Source organism: Natrix helvetica (genome assembly GCF_964273705.1).
Source record: "Natrix helvetica genome assembly, chromosome: 2".
Classification (NCBI taxonomy): Eukaryota; Metazoa; Chordata; class Lepidosauria; order Squamata; family Natricidae; genus Natrix; species Natrix helvetica.
Genome location: NC_138552.1, coordinates 147,512,875 through 147,537,501, shown reverse-complemented (window position 1 = coordinate 147,537,501; position 24,627 = coordinate 147,512,875). Strand labels below are relative to the sequence as shown.

The 24,627-nt window shown below is 38.0% G+C and overlaps 1 protein-coding gene across 1 annotated transcript in view; it reads right to left on the bottom strand.

The window, feature by feature from the left end:
- Positions 1-24,627, bottom strand: part of NBAS (NBAS subunit of NRZ tethering complex) — a 179,926-nt gene that overhangs the window by 71,498 nt on the left and 83,801 nt on the right. Inside the window, exons 30-35 of the mRNA XM_081945203.1 lie at positions 23,405-23,625; positions 19,867-19,979; positions 16,145-16,258; positions 8,973-9,086; positions 8,328-8,485; positions 6,836-6,940 (exon numbers count right to left, since the gene is read on the bottom strand). Of these exons, the coding sequence (XP_081801329.1) occupies positions 6,836-6,940; positions 8,328-8,485; positions 8,973-9,086; positions 16,145-16,258; positions 19,867-19,979; positions 23,405-23,625 (825 nt within the window). The remainder of the gene's footprint in view (positions 1-6,835; positions 6,941-8,327; positions 8,486-8,972; positions 9,087-16,144; positions 16,259-19,866; positions 19,980-23,404; positions 23,626-24,627) is intronic.

Below are 24,627 nucleotides of genomic sequence, written 5' to 3'. Positions count from 1 at the left end.
AAATGTTAGAACTGAATAGGACTGGACATCTTTTGGGACTGACATGCAATTTTGGGGAGTCTCCTTGCACTCACATCTCCTGCTCAAACAGCAGATTGCAGCTGTGGCCAAGAAAACCTTTGCACATTATTTTCTTATATGCTAAACATGACCTTAGACCTGGATGTCCTTTGGACAATTATTCATGCCTTGGTCACCTCTTTCATGAATTATTCCAATGTTTTCGATATGGGGCTGGTCCTTGAAGACCACCTGGAAGCATCATCTGAGACAGGCAGTTATTGGCATGCATAGCATGGCCCTGTAAACCTTCTGCTTCATGAGCAGTAGCCTTGTTACTGGTAGGGTTCACGATGCAATTCAAGGTGCTGGTAGTTATGTATAAAGCCCTCTTTGACATAGGATCTAGTTATCTGAGGGGAAACCATTTTCCATAATTTCTGCATGATAAGGGAGAAATGGAGTCCCATCTACTAAACAGCCCCATCTAATGGGACCTAGGAAGTATGCCTTGTTCTTTGGAACTATTCCCCCACCAAGGTTTGTCTCCCCTGGCATCTATCCAAAGAGCCCTTTAAAGATTACTTTTCTCATTTGAATATTGTATGCAGATCAGAATTGTAGTGGAATCAGATAGCTTTACTAAGTATTTGTCTAAAAAATTAAACCTGATTATTTGCTTTGTCAGATTACATGGTTGTTACATCTAGATTACATAGTTGTTATAGAGAAAGAGGGTGTGCGAGAGAGAATATTGTTGAGTCAAGATATTATCTTTTAACCATATTTCTAACTGCTTTGCAAAACGTATTTTAATTATAGCTCAAAGAAACCTTGATTAAAAATTTCAACCTATTGTCATTTAAAGTAGACCCACTGAAATATGTGACACTGATAATTATGATAAGTAGGAGCAACTGAAAATCCATAGCTGATGACACATATTATCTAGTTCTTCTCTGGTTTAACTGATTTTATTTCTGTAAAATCATTTAAAGTTCATTTTTATTTTATTTTATTTTTAAGAAAAGCAACATTCAAAAATAAGAGCTTTTCTCTTAACCACAGTTATGAATTAAAGATGAGTCTTACACCTACACTTTTTCTTCCAGCTTCCAGTCAATATGGTTCAAATGAATCCAGGTTTATTCTATGAAACATTCTCTACAAGAATCAGAACTACTAATGATCAAAGCAAATTGGTGATAGATAACAGTCAATGGGATTCAAGGTGAGCTGGATTTAGATCTCTTGTGGGTGCGAAGGGACTTGAGACTAATGACGCACTTGACCCCTCCCTCGGGCTCAGCTTGCTCATCTTCTACTATAGTAGATTTCTATGCTTGCTCTATAATCCTTTTCTGTGAACATAGATTTGCCTCTTTGACAATTTTCATGATCCCAATGTTTCTTTTTATTTGTCTCTCTCAAATGGAAGAAACCTACAGCAAGTATACATTGTTTGTACCAAAGAATGCAGATCTTCCAAAGTGAGAGAACTGTTTTAAGAACTGTGTTCTTAAAATCAGTTGATTAATTAATTAACAAAATTCTTTTTTGCATAATGGAGAGACTCTTACAGCAAAGTCTCAATTCAAAACTATATTTATAAAATTCACAATAATTCTAGTTAATCCATGGATTTATTCAACTAAAAAAAAAATCATCTTCCCCATGTACAGGTGAAACTCGAAAAATTAGAATATCGTGCAAAAGTTCATTTATTTCAGTAATGCAGCTTAAAAGGTGAAACTAACATATGAGATAGACTCATTACATGCAAAGCAAGATAGTTCAAGCTGTGATTTGTCATAATTGTGATGATTATGGCTTACAGCTCATGAAAACCCCAAATCCACAATCTCAGAAAATTAGAATATTACATGCAATCAATAAACCAAGGATTGTACATAGAACAATATCGGACCTCTGAAAAGTATAAGCATGCATATGTATTCAGTACTTGGTTTGGGCCCCTTTTGCAGCAATTACTGCCTCAATGCGACGTGGCATGGAAGCTATCAGCCTATGGCACTGCTGAGGTGTTATGGAAGACCAGGATGCTTCAATAGCGGCCTTCAGCTCTTCTGCATTGTTCAGTCTCCTGTCTCTCATCTTTCTCTTGGCAATGCCCCATAGATTCTCTATGGGGTTCAGGTCAGGCGAGTTTGCTGGCCAATCAAGCACAGTAATCTCACGGTAACTGAACCAGGTTTTGGTGCTTTTGGCAGTGTGGGCAGCTGGAAAATGAAGTCAGCATCCCCATAAAGCTCGTCTGCGGAAGGAAGCATGAAGTGCTCCAAATTCTCTTGGCTGCATGAAGCTTAATGAAGCACAGTGGACCAACACCAGCAGATGACTTGGCTCCCCAAATCAACACAGACTGTGGAAACTTCACACTGGACTTCAAGCATCTTGCAGTGTGTGCCTCTCCATTTTTCCTCCAAACTCTGGGTCCTTGGTTTCCAAATGAGTTGCAAAAGTTGCTCTTATCAGAAAAGAGGACTTTGGACCACTGAGCAACAGACCAGGTCTGTATTTCTTTAGCTCAAGTAAGACGCTTCTGACATTTGTTGTTCAGGAGTAGCTCGACAAGAGGAATACGACATTTGAAGCCCATGTCCAGGATCCGTCTGTGTGTGGTGCAGTGGTGGGTTCCTGCCGGATCGCACTGGATCGTGCGCTCCCTTTCGGCGCTAAACCCGGAAGTACGGTCTTGCCCCGCCCCTGGCGACGCGACGACACTTGCCTGCGCTCCACCAGCTCGGCTGGGAACGGAGACGTTTCTCTGCTCAGCAATGTCTTCAGTGGAGTGGTAGCAGCCTGGCAGGCTGAGCCTGCGTCCCTTTCAGGCGCTCCGCTTCGCTGAGGAAACGTCTCCGTTCCCAGCCGAGCTGGTGGAGCGCAGGCAAGCGTCGTCCCGTCGCCAGGGGCGGGGCAAGACCGTACTTCCGGGTTTAGCGCCGAAAGGGAGCGCGCGATCCGGTGCGATCCGGCAGGAACCCACCACTGGTGTGGTGGCTCTTGATGCACTGACTCCAGCCTCAGTCCACTCCTTGTGAAACACTTTTGAATGGTCTTTTCCTGACAATCCTCTCCAGGCTGTGGTCATCCCTGCTACTTGTGCACCTTTTTCTTCCACACTTTTCCCTTCTACATAACTTTCTATTAATGTGCTTTGATACAGCACTTTGGGAACATCCATCGTCTTTTGCAATTACCTTTTGAAGCTTTCCCTCCTTATGGAAGGTGTCAATGATGGTTTTCTGCACAACTGTCAAGTCAGCAGTCTTTCCCATGATTGTGATTCCTACTGAACCAGACTGAGAGACCATTTAAAGGCTCAGGAACCCTTTGCAGGTGTTATGGCTTAATTAGCTGATTAGAGTGGGACACTTTGAGCCTAGAATATTGCCCCTTTTTACAATATTCTAATTTTCTGAGATTGTGGATTTGGGGTTTTCATGAGTTGTAAGCCATAATCATCACAATTATGACAAATCACGGCTTGAACTATCTTGCTTTGCATGTTATGAGTCTATCTCATATATTAGTTTCACCTTTTAAGTTGCATTACTGAAATAAATGAACTTTTGCACGATATTCTAATTTTTCGAGTTTCACCTGTACATGCTGTCATTCCCTGCATATGTTTATCCCCTAAAATTCATTTAGCTTCCACAATTTTATTAACTTTAATGAACTGTCATTTAGGGCATGACAAATTTTTTAACTTTCAATTTCCAATCATTATGGGTACCAGAGGTGGTATTCAGCCAGTTCGGACCGGTTCACCAGAACCGGTAGTGGAAGTCACGGGTGGGCGCGTATATTTACAAACCAGTAGGAAAGGTAAGTGAAAACCACCCCTGATGGTTTTCAGGGTGTGAAAGTTGTGACATGACTTGGGGATTGTAAAAATATTTTGGTTATTTTAATATAATATAGATGTGCTTGTTAAATAACTACATAAATATCATAACTTGTTAATATTTTGTTTGTTTTATATTTGCTGATGCTTTATTGGGGAGCAAAATCTTTTGCAGGCCAGAAGCCACATTTGCTGTACAAAATATTAGTGGACTCAGGAAAAGAAATTGCATTGCATTTATTTTAAATTTAATATAATTTAATTTTAATGTAATAAATATGATTCTTTATCATGTACTTCATTTCTCCACCTTTCCTATTACAGTGTAAAATCAGTACTAAGTGTACCCAAGATTTTATAGGAATTTATTTGAAGCTGGGGTGTTACGGGTGGCTTTGGGGCTACCAGCTGTGTATTCACACTCTGTACTACATTAATTACAACAGAATATACACAGAAAACAAGTGGTCATTTCTGTATGTATTTCAAGAAACATTTTAAAAAAACAAATGGGTAATTTAAAGGCAGCAACTATGTTCTACACCTCCTCTGCACAATAATTTCATTTCCATACAATGAAATCAGTGACGTGTGGTGAGGTTTATGGCTGGTGAGGCTGGTGACGTCATCAGGAAGGCGGGGAATGGGACCACGTGTGCTGGAGGCTGAGGCTGCCTCATCCTCCAGCACACGTGATCCCATTCCCCGCCTTCCTGAGTGCGCTCCGCCGGCTTGCGCTCTGCGATCCCCAACAGCAGCTGCTTTTCAGTGCTCTTCTGTGCGTCTGGCGTTTAGGATATCCAGCTATCTACCTAAATGCCAGACGCACAGAAAAGCACTGAAAAGCACTTCGCCTCCAAGCCACATCGTCTGGATGACGATGTGGCAACGTCGTTGCTGCGTGCGGCCGGACGGAGGTAACCAGAGTGGCGCCGAGGGGTCCGGGCGGACGAAAGAGCGAGCGAGCGATGGAGGATCAGGCAGCCTGATCCTTGGTCGCTCGTCCGCCAGACTGCCTCGGCGCCACTCTGGCTACCTCCGTCCGTCCGCGCATGGCAGCTGCAGCGACGTCATCAAGCCCCTGCCACTTCTGGACATCTATTGCAGTCGCAAGGAGCGCGCAAAGTACAGCGGAGGCAGGAAGGTTATTGGCGCTTCCGAGAACCCTCCTGCCTCCGCCGGTTGCCCAGCTGGCACCGCTCCACACACGCTCCTCCTCCTCCCTCCTCTTCCTCTTATATATATGAAACTCCCTCGTGGATATTATTATTATATATTATCATTTCATGATGAGAGGTGAGGCTCTGCCTCCCCTGCCTCCCCTGACCGCACGTCCCTGAATGAAATTTATGAACAGATAAATTAAAAACTCTTGCTTATTTAAAAAAAAGAGATATAAGTATTAAGTAGATTAAAAATGAAGTTGTATCCTTTCACTTCATGTTCAAAAATTTTCCTCAATTATCACCTTTAGCATTAACAAACAATAAATGGCAACTTATACTTAAGCACTATGTTTTAATCACTTAATGCTCTAAAACATTGTTTTTTGGTTTTTGTCAAGTATCTCTTGAATACATTAAAGTAATAGAATAAATTAACAGTATGACAGCACCCAAGCTTAGGCTAGGGAAGAGGTAATTCAAGAGGAAAATTGTTTTCTTTTTCTGCAGGTCCTTAAAAGACCTTTTCAGATCTAATAGCGTATGCACCAATTTCTACCTCCCGCCTCCTTGCCAGGTTTGATCAGACTGAGAAGTTAAGCTAAGCATGAAACATCAGAAGATCTTTAATCTACTGCCAGGCCCAATCAAGAAGACTTATAGTTTGAGGTCAAATCTTTATTTCTATTTCCATGGAACGAGAAAGATCAGTTCAAGGATTAACTGATTGGTGTTAACCTCCTGGCAAAAACTACTGTCTAGTGACGAAGTCAACAATATTTTGTTTTCCAAGTCAACTCAAATGCATCACTTAGCTCAGATGATGAACTAGCTTACCTAACAAATGAAATAGGACCACTAGGACTACTGGTCCTCATGCCACTCCTTAACCAAGAACCTGAAGCATCTGTGTAGCTGCTTCCTTGCCTGACAAATTTGTGAAATGACTTAAGGCTTAAGTGACTACTCAAAGAGGGTAGGTATTAATGGATACTTGGAATGATGTTTTGTAGCTTTAAAACCAATCAGTTATTGTATTATTAGATAGCAACTTTTGGCATAGAAACTACTGATTTCTATTTTGCCTACTTAAATCCTTCTATTATCTATCTTTTCTATTTCACCTTGCCCTCCAAATTTAGTTTGAGAAACTGGAGTAATTTCCTTTCTTCCATCTCCAATTCTTTCTTTTTAAAAATTCCCATGTATTTATTCTTCCAACTTCCTGCTTGGGGCAGCTTCCATTTCCATTTCTTCCTCATTAAAAACTACCACCACCACCCTGCTTTTACATTTGCCTCTTCTGAATAGAGGCAGCAAAAATAATGGGAGAATATTTCTATTCTATGGTCTCTCATTTCAGAATTATCCCCTTCATTTTCAGATGGGGCAGTACTTCGGTTCTGCAATTTTCTTACTTCTCCCTTCAGTCATATGTCCTTCAGATAGAAACAAACAAGAAATCCATGCTGAACTCCCAAAGTGTACTTTTTTTATATGTCCCTTGTATTGCAATACCTTGGTCTTACTGATTGTCTCAGTGCAATTATATTAAGTTATACAAACTGCATGACATTTAAATCATGGAAGACTTCAGAGCCACACTTTGAAACATAGAAAAGCTAAGAAAAAAATCTAAGAAGCAAAGTGAGTGAAAGTCAAGCTGAGAAGTATGAAGAAGTGAGAGAGAAAAGGAAGTAAGAAAAAAAGGAAGACATTATAAGCTATTTTTGAGAAACTAATGTTAATTCTGAAGGAAATGAAATTAGGGGGGGAAACAGTATTATATAAAAAGTTTTACCTCAGGAGGACACTCTAATTTCATTCCAATTGATGATCGGGAAATATTTACATTTTCTCCCTTTTCAGAAGGTCGTATTTGATAGTTGACTGTGTTATAAAGAACCTACAAATGAAATTTCAAATTTTGTTAAAGAACCCCTTGGTGGAATTTTAAAAATCATTCAAGCCAAATCAGGACTGAATACAGTAGTGAAAATTTTGCAACCCTCCCCCACGCCCCTCAAAAATAATGCAAATTGTTTTCCAAATGGAAGCCTGATTTACAGCATAATACAAATGTATATGTAACGCAGTCTGTGTCAACTAATTTAAAAATTAGAATCTATGCCTTTCCTATAATCATTTAAAATAATAGGGGGGGGGGAGCCTGTGTAATATATTCTATGTATTCTATGCATATCATGAGAAGAAATGCATATAAGTAAAAAAAAAGAAAGTGAAGAACAAACTACAAGGAGCAAGAATTTTACAGGTGTTTACATGAACTTAGAAAGAACATAAATATATATACGGCTGCAGAATCTGTAATAAGCAGCAGAAATAAAACCACATTTACTTTAAGAATTCTCCAGATTACTATTTTCATGGCAACAAAAAGCTTTAGAAACTCTACATTTTGATTGGGCTCACGTATCTTCATCTTCACCATCATCATTTAATAAATTTCCTTCTAGGGAAGTTTGGCATAATAAAATGTAATTCCTATGACTAATGGCTACATTTACTATTCATATTAGAACAAATGGGAATAGACAAAGAAAGGATAAAGCTAAGTGAAAACCTGTATGGATAATGGCAAAAATTACAATGCAATAACACTTTGAATGAATATAAAAAATCTTACTTATGGTTCTTTGTAAACCATAAATGCCATTGACCAATTAGTTTGCTCCTCTCAGTCTTATGCAACAACTACTACAAACATATGCAGAAATAAAAAAGGGGGGCTATTTTAGATTTTTTTTGCCCTTTTTTTAAAAAACGATGAATGTCACCAGCAAACACCACAAGTCATCCACAAACCAGCAGTGTTTTTTGAAGAAGCGTAGATGATATATTTATGCATAACAAAAAGCTAACGGTGTGTCAACACCGAAAATTATCAGATTTATTCCTGTTATTCTATTCTCTCTCAATCAATTCCTAAAGGTACTTTTTCACACACACACACACACACACACACACACACACACACACACCATTGTAATATAAGGTTTTTCCCCCCCATTCCAATTACTGAATAGTCAAATAAGAATATGTTTTTAACATTTAGTGTATAATATAACAAACTGTCTTTTTAAAATATTATTGACTGACAATAGAATTTTATGCAAGGAGCAAAATAAACCCATGCATACCATTTTGACTTTGTTTTGCTATTTAAATATGTTATTCAAAGCAACCGTCCAGTACCATACTCTACCAGCATAAAGATGAAACTTGTTATTCTTTGTTGGCAGCAAATAGGGCTTTAGGAAATCGCGACATACCTCCGTCTGTAGAATATTGCTTGCTGCCAATAGCATTTCTATGGCACTTGGGGGACAGTACGTCAAAGCATAGGCCAGGAGCTGCTGCCGAACCGCCATGTCTTGATATCCTTCTGATTGTCCTAACTGGCTACAAACCTCCCAGCTTTTGCAGTATCCTGCCATGGATATTACAAAAAGGAACACAGAAAGGAAATAGATAATGTATTAACTATATTCTTCACTCCTCATTCCATCCTTAATAACTCCTTCTATACAGTATTATTAATTCATTTTTTAAAATTTATATGTTGCCCATCTTGCTGTCCTATGAGATGTACCATCCAATTCTGTCTCATCACAATAGGCCTTCTTTCACTCAACATACAAATGTTGTTTCCCATACTATTATTATTTTTTTAAAAAGACAATAAATGGTTTTAAGGCTTCTGTACTAGAAGAATCGAATCTTCCAGATTAGAAGGGTGTCATAGCATATTATCTACAGATTCTATAGATAGCTCAGAAATAACAAATAATAGGCACTAATCAAGTTTCAGGAGAAACTTGGAGTGGTATTTTATACAATGGTATTTTATACAATCTAGATTCTAGAAAATTCCCAAGATCATTTTTACCCATGGGTGTGGTACAGATATACTCTACCTGAAGCCATAAGTTCCTGACAGTGCATATTTGCAGCTTTGTAATCGTGATAGTTGAGTGCTTGTTCCACTAAAAGTATCAAAACCTGTCCTTTTCTCTCCATTTGGTCATCACCTACAAAATAATAGGTATATATTTATATTCTTAGTAGTTTGCCTTACAATAATGGTATACAAGAATGCCACCACAGGTTTTTTGGTTAATGGTATACAAGAATGCAGCCATAGGTTTTTTGAATATAACAAACAAGTAAAATATATACAGCATACTATAAATAGGCATGCTTTGATAATGTTACCAGGTGGGTATTGAAATGTCTACAAAGAAACAACCAAGCTCAGACAGCACTAAGCAACATTCCCCATCTAAGAAAATCAGGCAATATTTTACATTACAATCAAATGACAATGTTACCCACTTTTCAAGACAACCCAATTGATATAGGCCACTACGCTGCTCAAGACAACCCAAATTTGTATAATTAATTCAAAATTTACTAAGACAGGAAAGTGGACACATTCAGATGTGGCAGAAATTGCTTTTTCCTAATTGAGTTTGAATGACAGATCAAGATAATACAGCAAAATGAAACAAAACTGACGTCTTATCTTTTATTCTGCTACCTTATGTCTTACAAGAAATAAAGACAAACTTGAATTGTTCTTGTGATAATTCTCCATTCTCTGCACATCCTCCTTGTTATACAAATGCTCAGTGATTGATTAATGGTAACTCTTGATCCTGATAGGATGGCAAGTTTGTATTTTAACATTTAGTCTGATTATATTGTATATATTCATACACAATTTTATAGGCCTAACCATGGAGTTCCTCCAACTCTTATACTTTGTGGATTTATTAATCAGCTCTTATTCTTCTAGTCCGACATAATGACCATACTACTTGGGCCTCAAAAATGTAAAATATTAAGGAATTATACAAGTGAAATCAATTTCTAATGATAGTTTTATTCTTGTGTTATTTGATATGTATATTTCTGGAAGTTAAACTACTAGATTTAAGGAATAATAAAATGTATTCAACTTCAACAATGCAGTAGTTTTCTCATCTTTGTTGCCAGACATTTAAATGCAGAACTGCTTTATCCAGTGACATTTACTACTGAACATTCTTTCTGGTCTACTGTTTAAAGAACACCGTATGCACCAATAGCAGTTTAAATAACTGGCCAAGTGAATATTTAGAAGTTGCCCCTTTTCAAACACAATTGAACAGTGCACTGGAATGAGTATGTACTATATATTAAGAAGTAAAAAAAGTAGTTACATAAGAAGTAATATTGTCTGAATCTAGGTTTTAGTGGCAACCAATAGTGTATTTTAATTATACCTTTACTGCATGTTTAGGTGATTTGTTTATTCTAAATTGGAATTTGTTTTCAAAGTTAATTTCTAAAATTGGCATCTACCATTTGAGCAAGTTTTTGGCATAACATAGGGATATAAATTCTTTAAGTAAAATAAAAAATTAAATTTAGGCATTAGAGAACAATTCCAAGAAGCTAAGTCACAACATTTAATCTTAGTTAACTCTGAAAAAACAGAAGCAAAAAAGTTGAAAGGTATATTTCCTCCGAAAAATCTATATGCCAAACAAAATAAGATACCTAGTTATTTACTAAGAACAAAGGAAGCAAGCTGTATCACAAAGTTATTAATCAGTAAATATATATGGAAATATATTCCCAGAATATTGTACAATGTGCCAGGTGTGGAAGGGAAACACCGTAAGGTACAACCATTGTAGTTGTCAGGCTGGCAGCCATCTTTCTTTTGGATCTTTGGCCTGCCACACTTTCTACTATTCTACTATGCATTTTATGTTGTGGGAAAATGAAAGGGGAGGATTGTACGGAGTTACTTACTATATAGCCATAACAAAATTCTTTCTAGAAAGCCAAGGTCATCCTTTGTCTCTGCACCTCTGCACCTGACCGGAACTGGATGGGTGGAATTGCCAGCATGGCGTTTGGAGATTGGACCCTGTGATGGACTTCTGGGTGTGGGGGTAAAGATCTTGAACTTTCAACTAGGTGGGGAAAACTGGGAAGCTTTCAGATTCAGGTTTTCCCAGATGTGCCAACATGGCTCTCTTAATAAATTGGAACTTTAAGCAATACTTTGCCTTGGACTCTGATTTACTTTTGGATGCTAGTTGGAACGCTGACAGTAGTCTTGATACAGGGGCAGCCAAATCATCCAATGATTTGCAGAAAATTTTGGATGTACTATTATTATAGTTCACCATAGAAATCAGAAAAGAACTATTTTGTAAATTCTAACAGAATTGGTGTATACAGGACAAAGATCATGCTATTACAACTGATAAACACCAAAAAACAATTGATAAATGGACTAAAAGCTTCTTCACAACTTATTACTTTTATTGTTACCATAGATAGATTGTTTATGATCTCCTGTGATCTGACATACAGAGCTTGTGCTTAGGAAACATCCTCTTATGATGACATGCAAGGTACAAGAACTGTACAAATAGCAAAACCTAATTAACATCTATACAGAATTCATAACTTCCTCAATAATAAGGTCATCTGTTTCTTTACAATTCAAAATAGACATCTCTTTTCATCCTCTAGAAAAAAGACTGCCGCATTATTTGGACTATACTATACCGACATGCATAAATTTACAGGAGGAAAACAAGAAAAAATAGTTTTTGGCCTCTGCACATTGCATTTTTGCCCTCCCTGGCCACCAAAAGTACTCTGCAGTGCAGTTTTCACCAAAAACGGGCCATGTGGAGCACTGCAGAGTGCTTCTGATGGGGAGGGTGAAAATTTGAAGAGGGATGGCTTAGGAGGCCAAAAACGTGCCCATTTTTTGGTGAAAACAGGTCTGTTTTCAGCAAAAATGGTATGTGCGGAGCACTGCAGAGTGTTTCTGGGGACCGGGGAGGGTGAAAATGTGACGTGCAGAGAGTTCAGGAGGCCAAAAATGTCTGTATTCAGTCTATAAGACATGCCTAAATTTTCACCAACTTTTAGGGGAGGAAAGGTGCATCTTATACTCCGGAAAAAATGGTATATATAATCCCTAATTACAGAATTTATAAAAAAATAATAATCCCATGATTGTCACTGTCATTATAATAGTATGTAAGAAAGACCTTGAGGAAGGAGTTAGAGAGATACTTCCTGGGGAATGGTCAGACAGGAGAGGACATAGCCTGTAAATGCATAATGGTCAGACAAAAAGGCTCAGAAGGGACCTTCCCTAACTTCTCAGGCTGTAAAGGAGATAGTGGGAAACTTATACACGCCAGATTTTGCTAACATAGCATTACAATAAAGTAGAATTAGCTTTTCTGGTCATGTTTCCAGTCTGGTCTACCTGGGCTGACAGTCCTTTTAAAACAAAAAATATTTTAAAAGCACTTTCATAATTAATGATTCCAGGAGCAATTCCTGCATCTAATAACAGATGTAAGCAATATTTACACCAGGTCCTTTCAAGGTTAAAAAGCAATAAATGAATGGCTTTTGAGGATTGTTCCATGAAGATGCCTAGATACCAAGCATCTTTGAAGCTGCTGTGAAACGCTGTCTTTAAAAGCCTGTTACAGAATTAATCTATGAAAATTTATTTTGAAGAATAATTCTTGTCTCTCGTATCTTCAGTCCGTAAAAAATAATGAGAATATAATCCACTCTTCCTTAACATGATACTCTCTGGTGGTCTTAAGCTCAGCTTCTATATCATTCCTTGGCAGCAATAGCCATGATTATTGACAACTGCAATTGAACATCTCTGCAGGGCACCACATTTAGGAAGCTAACAAAGACAGTAAAGCAGATAGTTCTTAGGCTTATTTTTCGTAAAAGATGAAATAGAAATCTTGACGGTTAATACGGTAAACTGGTGTGGGTTTATATTTATGAAAAATTATTATTCTGGTGTTATGCAAGTTGTAGCACATCTAATTTATTTCTAGTGTGCAACTCAAGATAATGGCTTCCAAGTTTCTGCAACTCACAACTAGCATTCTTAAATTTGATCCAATATCCTCTATGCTGGCTTCAAGGCTAGCATAATTTATTTATCCTTCTTTTTTATCTAGCTCTTTGTAAATTGCTCACTAGAGAAGAGTCTAATGCTGGGAAAGATTGAGGGCAAAAGAAGAAGGGGACGACAGAGAATGAGATTCCTGGATGGAGTCACCAAAGCAATCGGCGTGAGCTTTAAATGGACTACAGAGGATGGTAGAGGACAGGAAGGCCTGGAGGAACGTTGTCCATGGGGTCGCAATGGGTCGGACACAACTTCACAACTAACAACAACAACATATAATTGCAGACTGTTATTTCCATTTTAACTTGCATTGTCCTTTGTCCCATAAATCACTTTGATTATATAAACTAATCATGAAGAATAGCTGTTAAAATCTTTTTCTAATATTTCATAGATATCTATCTTTCTTGTATATTTCCCAAGGGCCGACACCCCTCTCAATTAAAAGTGAAACTCTCTACAGTTTAATTAGATTTCTACAATAGCTCTAGGCCCCAAATGAACTCAAAAACTTTCTGAAACATAGGAGATGGACAAAACGTCTTCCTTAATGCAGGAGAACTAAGAACAGAAGACACAGCCAGGCCTAGTTTATAAAAGAAAAGGCCTGAATTTAATGAATATCAGTCTGACTGACTTGGCTGCGTGGGGGAAAACATCTTGCACCATAATCCCTGAGCATAGCCCCTCCCCACTATTTTTCATCTCCAAAACAGGAATATAGTGCACCTTTAATGTTTTAGATTATTTTTCAGTGAATTTCAAAAGAATGGTTTCCTATTGTTTTTTTTAAAGAAGCTGTTATTAATTTAAGGATGACTATAAACTATAATTCAAATAAGGGTGCCAAACTAATCAGTAAGAACTGATTTTTTTTTAAAAAAATGCTCAAAACAACACAGCTGATCTATATTTTCAATTTAAGGAGAAACATTGCTATAATTATAAGAGTAGAAGAGTCATTGCAGACTTTTGGAATTAGCAAAAGATTACTGGCGCTCAGAGTTAACAATGTGCTTTGCATCCTGAGTTATCTTTTGTAAGAGTTAGAAAGGTATTCAAAATAAATATGTAGGCATTACAATGAGTTAGCATGCTCTCTCGGGGAGGTAAAGAATCTTATAAGATGAAATCAAGTAATGAAGAATGCAGAGGTTCTGAAGTGGCTGGGGGCACTTGAATGATTATTTTTTGTAATAAAAAACCTGGCTTGAATTCTGTGTTAAATAAAAGGAGTACTCTCATACTTTGATACTAATGTTTATCACAGCAGTGAATTAATTTGTTCCCTTCTGGCAGAAGAGAAATGTCTATGCTCAGAATCTCTGTATTCTTCATTACTCATACCACTTCGGTATACTTCAAAAGATGCTTTCAATACAGTTATTCTGTTATCCACAAATCCATCATATCTCCTCCCCAAGATCTCATTTGGACTAGATTTGAAGAACATCTGAAACTTCACGAATTATCATATAAGTACTACATTTAACAAAAGGATACAAACCTTTGGCGACCAGGGTCAATGATAAGCAAATTTGGAAGGGGAAAAAGAGGGTGATAATGCAAAATAGCTGAGGCATTGTCATTCGGGGGCAGCGAGAAAGATCTTCTCAGGAGAAGATCTCAGGAGAAGGAGAAGGAGAAGTTTGACTCAATACAAAGCCAAGCCATTAAAACCAACATTTGTTGATTATGGATTTTTTTTTCTTTAAACAGAAAATTGTCACTTTTGGTGAGTTGCTTTTTTTGAGATAGGTGGCTGTATAAATTTGATTAACAAATCAAAATAAAAAATTAAGAAAGGAATCAGGCAGCCTAATAATTTAAAAAATATACATATATGCATGAGATACTAAGAAAGTGTTTGCACAAAGCCCTAACATTTTCAGCTAAACGTGTTTGCACAGTGGCCCACTTGAAATGGTTACTTGGGACTTCTATACATTCAGCGAACAGTATGAAATGATATTCTGAGACACTGGAACCTTTCATGAATCAATAAGGCGAATTCAAAACTTAAGTTTAATACACTACTACTTTTCCTCTCACAACTACAGGCCAAACATACTACATACTATCATTTTCCATTTTAAAAGCCTCCTTGACTTTGCACATTAAGATCTACAACTGTAGAGATTAAGTATTTCTTCTTTATAATGGCAGGAGAGCGTATACATTGCAGGGCAGGAACTTGTGTTTCATGTATGTTAATTAGCAAGCACTGTGAGAGCGGTAACAGAGCAATTTGAGAATAAAGCCAATATATATTTCTTCCCTTCAACTTGGCAATGACAGGGAGGAAAAAAAGAAGAGCAATATATAATAAACAGTTTTCTGAAACTGATTAAAAGAACCCTTCCATATACAGCTTATTGATAACACCACAAGAGTATTAAAATGACCTTACATTTTAAATACAGCAAATTAGATTGTCTTTGCACAAAATAGATAATTGTAATTTCCTAACAGAAAGATTTATAGACTGAATGTAGGTAGCAAATGTATTTTAGCTGCTTTACATTCTGTTGGTGATGGAGGGCTGTCTAATTAAATCTCAACTGAAATCAATTAATTGATATTTTATGTAAAAAATGTGATATAATCTTTGAATATAATTTAAGCATTTTTAAAGACAATTTAGAGTCTCTGAACAAGCCTTTAAAAATGATCTATGTGTGAGAGCGCAGGCTGCCTAATAGTTAGCTAGCACCTGGGCTTGTTGTGCTCTGTCCCTTTAAGACTTCTCTCTAGCCAGTCCAGCTGCCCAGGTGGGGATGATGGGTGTTGTTGTTTGTGGTGAAATAACTGGTGCATCAGAGTTGTTCTGGGAGTGACAGGGGAAATGGTTTCGGCTAACAGACAGACAAACCTAAGGTTCTTTAGCAGTAGGGCTCACAAATTGTAGTAGCCTAATACTAGTAGTAGGAGTAATAGTAGACCTGGGGAAGTGTGTGAAAAGGAACTGAGAGTACCTTTGTGTACTTGTGTATGGATTGCCTAAAGGCTGGGAGGGGGGTGTTTTTGTCCTCTGGAGCTTTGGGTGCCCTCTGACATTGGATATAGATAAAAGAGCCTGTGACAAACAACCTGCACAAATTAGGAAATCATGTTTGATTTTACCTGCAACCTTCAGCAAATTTGCGAGTCCCAAAAGCTTGGCAGATTGCTTATAGTTCGTGGGCAGCCGAGAGAGACATTCCTTGATAAGGCTGAGTCGATCAGAACACAAGCGCACTGGAGAGAAAATACGTTTATCAAGAAATGCAACAAAATTGTATTTGAGGCAGATACTTGTAAAGTGTTCATGAGCGCTTTGAATGTAAATGCATATTTAAAGTAGGCCTATCCAAAGCATCCCAACTGGCGTTTCATAAACCTTGTTGGTGCAAATAATCTCTCTGTGAAGTGCTAAAGCTTCAACATTCTCCGGGAGATTCAGTGTGATTGCTTTGAAGGCACATGAAACACTTTAGCTGGGACTATGAACAGAAGTGGATCAGTTCTATACATATATGCATGTGGAGAAATGTGAGGAGCAGCTGAACCTTCCAGAGGACACAGCTTTTTGGCTACTTCAAAAAGTGCCTCTCTCACACTGATGCAAAACACCCTTTTTTATTGTAAAATTTTATTGGTTTTTTACAAATGTTTTAGGGGAAAAGGTAAATAGGTGTAGAAAAATTTTGACAGCTACATCATGTGGGAGGTAGAAATCCCCCCGAATCTCACAACTTTAACCAAAAAGAAAAGAAAAAACATCAAAATTTGAATAAACATTGGCAGCTTTTTGTTTTTACATTCAATCATCAATATATTTAATCATCTTTTGTATCACTTCCGAGAGTTACATTATAACAACAATTGCAAAAATGTTTCAACTCATTTTTGTGATCTGAGTCTTCTAAGTGTTGCGTCCTCCCCCCTGTCTGCTGGCAGAGCCGCGGCCCCTCCCACCTTCACATCTTATGTACTGTCCCGTTTGATCTAGGAGGGCACTATTTTTTTTAATAAACGCCTCCGCCTCTGCAACTGTGTTAATGCAAAACACCCTTTTTCAAGCGCTGTGAAGAACCCAAATTCAAAGCACAATTGAACATTTCATGTGGCAACAAATTTTACTCTAGGAAACATCTTATAAATGGGCTTCCATCTTCCATTTGGAGATGGAATCATCATGTTAATAATTTGGAACTTTATTTCTTTTCCAAACATTGAAAATATGAAATCTGAGATAGCACAGCCCAATCCAGGAGGGTCATCTTAGTTTCCACTCTGTTAATCTGGCGTTAACTCTGAGTTTCAACAATAAATAATTTTGGATTTTCATATTCTACGTTTATTTTATGAGCCTGCCGGCAGTATCTTTCTTTTGTATGGTGCCCTGTTTTACAAGTGTAAAAATAAATACATAATAATATGCAATCTAAAGTTTTTAAAAATGTTTTTGCAAACACTACAGCTGACTCTGTAATTAATGACCTTCTGAACCCATTAAACTAAACAGATTTTAAAGCAATAGTAACATTAGTCATTTTAAATAACAGCAGCATCAAAAACTCTTGAACAGGTATTTTTTTTGTGTGCAAATAAAACAAAACAACAATATGTATCATTAAGTAGGACTGATGATGGATGACAATATCTGATAATACCAAGGCAAGTAAAATGTATGTCAGGAGAAAAGTGGAAGTACCGTATTTTTCGGAGTATGACACACCTTTTTTCCTCAAAAAAGAGGCTGAAAATCTGGGTGCATCTTATACATCGAATACAGCATTTTTTGCTTCCTGAAGCCCCCCCCCCCTCGCCAAAATGGCCGTGCATACCCTTATGGAGGCTTCCAGAGAGTTCCTGGGGGCTGGGGAGGGCAGAAATGAGCAAGAAATGGACCAGTTTTTGCCCCCCCAGGCCCCAGCGCCACTCTATAAGCCGATGCATGCAATTTTATTTGACAGAAAAGGGCCAGTTTTTGCAAAAAACAGGCCGTTTTCTGCTTGTTTTGCCCCCCCACTCCCGCAGGAGCACTCTGCAAGTCCCCCCCCCCCAAGGCTATTCATGCCTTTTATTTGAAAAAAAGCGGGCCTGTTTTCGCAAAAAATGGGCCGTTTTGGGGAGGCTTGTAGAGTGCAAAAACTTTTTTCCCCCCTTTCGGAAAGCTCTTTAACTGATTGATGAAAATTACATTGATCAAGGGCTGTGCCAGTAGAAACAAAGTCTTAGGTGCTGCAGTTTGTCAGCGAGTTCCTTCTCCAGCACATGGATAAATACACCTCGAAACATTTCTTTCTTTCTCTCTCTCTCTATCCCTCTACCTACCTACCTACATACCTACTCTCTCTCTCCCTACCTATCTACTGTATTTCTCTCTCTATTTCTCTCTCTATCCCTCTACCTACCAACCTACCTACTCTCTCTCTCTCCCTACCTATCTACTGTACTTCTCTCTCCCTCTCTCTCTCTCTCTCTCTCTCTCTCTCTCTCTCTCTCTCTCTCTCTCTATCCCTTTATCTACCTATCTAACTATTCTCTCTCTCTCCCTACCTGCCTACTGTATTTCTCTCTCTTTCTTTCCCTGTCTATCCCTCTATCTACCTACCTACTTTATTTAAAAAAAAATTCCCTCTTCAAAACCTTGGTGAATCTTATACTCGAGTGTGTCTTATACTCTGAAAAATACGGTAAGTTGAATTCAGCATGAATTGATTATTTAAAAACATAAACAAGAAACAATAGGGACAAGAATAATTTAGTAATGATAAGTGTGGATTAAATACAAAAGTAAATAAACAGCATGAAAGAGATATAAAGCTGCTTTGTTCATACAGAAAGAATGAAAGAATCATAAAACAAGTATGTGAAACAAGAATGAATAAGCCGAGATGATGAAGATGACACCAATGGTTACATGAAGCTGTTGAGATCCTCCAAAATAGAGGATTGACAGGTTTAAAGAACCAAAGTTATGTTATAGTTATAAATATGGTATGGCTGTGGTAGGGATAAGAATTTATAAGTAATGTATGGATATTTTAAACAAAATATACAGTGGTGGGTTGCAGGCGGTACACCCTGGTACAGGCGAACCGGAGCCTGCCTGGAACACTGGGTACCGTTCCGGTACAGTGCTCAGGAGCGCCCACCCACCTGCCTGAGCTCCTTATCTGTCCTTTAAGCCTTTGGCGCTTGTGCGCATATGGCGCTTGTGCGACCCTCCGCCGAGCAGCTGGAGCATCGCGGAGGCTTGTGGAAGCGTTACAGGCAAGTACCACGCATGTGCATGCTGCGCATGTGTGCGTGTGCGCTGCGCACTTCCATGTGGGTGACACCGGAGGCGTTCCAACCGTACCGGTTGGAACGTAATCCGAAACCCACCACTGAAGATATAGCAGTAATTTGTTTTTGTATAAACTAGATTTAGTCAAATTACGGTAGTGAGTAACTTTCTTGTGAACTATGCTAATTAATATGAGAAACACTTTGGATTTTTAAAAAATGTGGGTTTTCAGATTCCAAAGTATCTTGGAAAGATACAACTATATGCAACTATAACATTAGGATTAAATAACAAATTGCAACATACAGTAAACTATGATCAGACTGAAGATAAGCCATGGAGAACAGTGCATATTCTTTAGCTTTGTTTTGTTTTATTAGGTTTTAATAATACAACCTAACTGTTTTAATGTAAAGGTTAGAGGGACATTGAGCAATATATCCTAAAAGGAAAATGTAAGGAAGGAAAGGAAAAATAGGAATTGGATGTAAATAAGGCATATACTATCATTAAATTTAATGCTAAAAAGAACCACTTAAGAGATAGAAACAATAGAGCTAAACTGTACCTTGTAATGGTAAAATTTTCACACCAAATTCATCGAAGTAACTAAGAGAACGAATGAGATCTAGTTCTTCTTGAATAACAGATGGACAGTCTGTAATGAGCTGTAAGCAGGATCTTTAAAAAAAGAGAAATTTAAGACTAAATTTTTCTCCAAGTGAAATTAATTTAACAGGAAGTTGACTCAATTTTTAAAAAATAAAATAATAACTAGAATATTGAAAAGAATATTGAAAATCTTGAAGTTAATAAAGGAGAAGGAATGTAGGAGACAATGTAGTCTGATGGGCTACATTGTCCATGAACCTTCTGCAGCTTGTTAAACTGTTATCTCTTGATTATAAGTTATCTTATGCAATATAGCATGTGGGAATGCAGTGGCCTAGTAGTTAAGATTCTGGGCTTCGAAAGCATGCAGATGCAAGTAGATAAATAGTGGGCCAATAACAGCGTTCCGAGTGACTTGGCAAATAGTCATGCTGGTCACATGATCATGGAAACATCTTTGGATACCGTTGGCTCCATGGCTAAGAAACGGAGATGAGCACACACACACCCCTAGAGTCGGATATGACTGGACGGGGGAAACCTTTATCTTTTTATATAATACAGATCAGTGGTGGGTTCTGGATCCCGTCGCAACTGGCATGCTGCGACGGGGCCGGACGTCCACCTCGGGCACGCGCCACCCTGCAACACCCCAGCTGCTTGGCGAGGTCATGCAGGCGCCGTCCACTGTGCGCACATGCACAATTGGCCCATTTTCCTCAAAAAGGGGTAAGGAACACGGGCGGGCGGGCCCACCGAAACACCGTTCCGGTACGTTGGCCGCTACTCCCAGCTGCCACCAGTACGCCCGTACCGGGCCGTACCGCCCGGAACCCACCACTGACTAATAATGCCCTTGTTACTGAACAAAACCTTAAAAAGAGGTACTATGCAATGTGTAACAATGTGCAAAATGCAGCTCCCTTCACTTCATCAAAGTAACTGTATCATGTTCTGCTGATTCTGTATTGCATTTTTCCTTTAGAAACGGGGTGGGGGGATCTATTTACCATACACTGCAATGCATCATTTGCCCAGCTAAATGGATATCCTCCAGCAAGCTTGAACATAGAAGACCTTCAATTCATCAGAGCAACTATATCATTTTTCTGCCTCCCACAATCTCTACCTGTATAAGCATGTAAACTGCTTACTTTGCTGCATTGTTTTCTGCACATTGAAAAACTCAACCATATTTCAAATTATGTGTACAATCCTTTTATTATGGGAACACTAGTTTTTTCAGAAGCATGATTCATTACTCAAGGGCAATAGTTTAGCATTTTTAAGAGTATATGTTGAATAGGGAAGCATTCCCTTAAATCCAGATGAAATTGAAACATTGTAATAATAATATCAAAAAAAGCAAGTATGTTCCTGATAGTAAAATTAATGAATGTAAATCTTATTTTGCATGTTATGAGAAATGTGCTCTAGTGGCAGAAAAGCTAATGCTTTTATTGTACTTGAAATTATGTACTCTTTTTCACTGTTTATTTTTAAAGGATACAAACATATTTTATTATGTTTGAACTTAATTAATATAAGCTACTATTCTAGAGAAAAATCCATTTAAATAATAGCACTAGTTTAGGAATTGCAAGCCTGGGATATAAAGCGGATATTTAGCATGGATGATAAAATGCTAAAAGTAATTGAGGCAAAATTTATTTTCTACGCAGAAAATGGAAGTATTTTACAGTCTTCCTATTCTTTGTGGAGTTGACCAATAGATATTGTGCAGCAAAATGCTGAAAAATAATTTGGATTGTATTCTAACACAAAGAAGAAAGTGATTTTTTATAACACTTAAAAATCATACCGTCCTAAACAAATACAAAAGGACATAAAATATTTAGCAAGAAGAAAAACTGCAGAAACAAAGAGAGGGGAACAAGTATTAACAATAGGAATGAACAAAAATAAATATTTCTAGATTTCTTTGAAGCATTTCAAAATGCACTAAAAATTAAAATGAGATAGGTCCTAATGCAGTGGTGACTAACCTTTTTTAGATCGTGTGCCAAAAGCGGGGGGAGTGCGGGGTGGTGGTGTCGCACGCAGGCATGCCCACACCCCTTAATGTTATGCACGCGATCCCCTCATGTGCATGCACGCACGACCAGCACCCTCCCCCCGCTTTTGGGACACTTTTTTCACACACACCCTTCTCCAGAGGCTTTCTACTAGCCTGGGGATGGTGAAAACAGCCTCCCCCGCCCCCCAGAGGCTTCAGGAGGCTTCCCTGAAAGCTTCGGGGGGGCAAAAAAATGGCACTACAGGCAAACTGGAAGTCACCATTCTCGAACTTCCAGGTTGCACATTAGGTGGTTTTTCGTCCTCCGGAGGCTTCAGGGAAGCCTCCGGAGGGCCTAGAACAGCCAAAAAAGAAGGCCGAAGTCAGCTGGTCAGCGCGTGCATGCACGCTGGAGTTGACAGGGCAACACTTGGCGTGCCCTGTAGCATGCGTGCCCTAGGTTCGCCATCAAGGTCCTAATGCATGCATGCTTTCGTAGTAGTATCAGTGCTTGTAGCTAACCAAATACAGACAAGAAAGGATTCAAATTTTAATGACTGATAACAAGGAAATTATATTTTTTAAAATTATTTTTAAGAAGTGGTTATAAAAACTAAGAATACTGTTTTAGGTTTCCTCTTTTAAGCATCCAGAAAGGCACATTCTCATATTGAGATATTATAGTCTTTTTTCATGATGGTCTATTATTATGAAATACTACCAAATATAAAACTATCATATTATACGACTAATAAATGAAAATTATTGTGTATGGCTCAATTAATCTGGCAACCCTGCCCCCAAATAATAAAATCACTAGATTTTTATATTTTTCTAGTGTTCTGGGAGCTCTTCAAATCATATAAGTCTTTCACCTTTCAGCTCAGTCAATACATTCTAGTCCTAGGGTGTCAAACTCATGTCATCATGGTGGCGTAATGTGACTATTGGGACTTTTTCTCCCTTCTCCAAATCGGGTGGGCGTGGCCAGTGCCTGACACATCCGTCCTGCATCCGGGAATTTGACAGCCCTATTCTAGTCTCTTTAGCTCAATACTAGGAAATGTGTCCAGAAACCTTTGTAATGTCATTGAGACTTTGGAACAAATTTCCATTCCTAATTGGGAGAAGTGTTAGAAACAATAAACTTAGCAACAGCTGAAAAAAGACCATCCTGTTAGACAAGGACCACACTGTTTTCTAGATATCCTCTCCTATCTTCTAAAGAGGGATATCACCTAAGAGCTGCTGAGTTAGCATTTTTTTTAAAAAAATGGTTAAAAATTATGGCATTTTTATGTCATCACTCTCTGATTTAATTTTGTTCCCGGCACCTATTAATACATTATTATAATGACAAGTAGTCCTAGAAATACAAAGAAAACATGAAGTGCATAGAACAAATAAGAGTATGAAAGATTTTTACAAAGAAATACCATAACTTTAAATGAGGAGATGGGAGAATTAGAATGATCACCTGGCCAAATCCATGCAAGTATCAGTCAGACTGGTTGAAGAATTGAAATACTCTCTGCTAGCAGCCAAAACTAATTCAATGCTTTTCTCATAGCTGATTCTGCATTGCATTTTTCCTTTAGAAACAGGGGGATCTATTGACCAAACACTGCAATGCATCATTTGCCCAGCTAAATGGATATTCTCCAGCAGGCTTGAACATAGAAGACTTTCAGTAAAAATCTACAAAATAAAACACAGTCAATATCATAGAATGTTTTTATGCTTGCTGAACTCTTTAATGTATTTAAATGGACAGCATAGAACAGCTTTCAGATACATGTACATCAATATAATTATGTTTTAAGAAATCGTTTAAAAACAAAAGTCAATCTAATTTTTATATTGTGCATTATTTATTTAAAAGATTTATATGACTGCCCATTTTATATTAATAACCCTGGCAGGATCAGAGCAGCAACAGAGAAAAATAACAAAATATAAGAAGATTAAAACCAAGGCGCCATAACATGCCTACCCCAAATATACATATACAGAACAATTCTCATCTCCCGACTACCACCCAGTGCTTGAGGAAGAGACAGCAAGATTATTGTCAGAACTCCAAGGCAGACCCCAAACTTGGAATCCAAGGACACACAAAATAATACTATCTTTATTATTATACCACCTTCATTATAGGATTATAGTAAAAGAATTTTGCAACTAAGAATGTGCCCCTCCTCCCCTTTATCTTTCTTTTCATATATAAATATATAACAGAAAGAAAATATAAAATTAAATCTATCCATCTATCCATCTAACAATCAATCAATCTATATGTTGTTACGACAGCATACAGTTCAATTCTATATAGAATTATTTAGTGCAAATATTAACATTACATTAATAAATCAATCTCACTCATTTTAAATCCCTGGGCGCCTGCTCTTCTTCGTCCCCCAATGCGGAAGGCCGAGACACAGAACACTCAGAAGGAGCCTTCCCAGAGGAATGCTTCTTTTTTACTTTTAGATTTGGAACCCTTAGAATTAGACTTGGAGAAGATTCCTTGTGCTGAAGCCCCGCCGCCATACACTTTTCAATGGCTGAAGCTATAATGGCAGCAACATCTGTGGTAACAGCTGGAGATGGTTGAAACCCCAGAAACCCCAGGGAGGAAGAAGCCTGATCTGCCTCAGGAGAGGGGCCTGCACCCTCTAATGATTCATCCCCACTATGAGG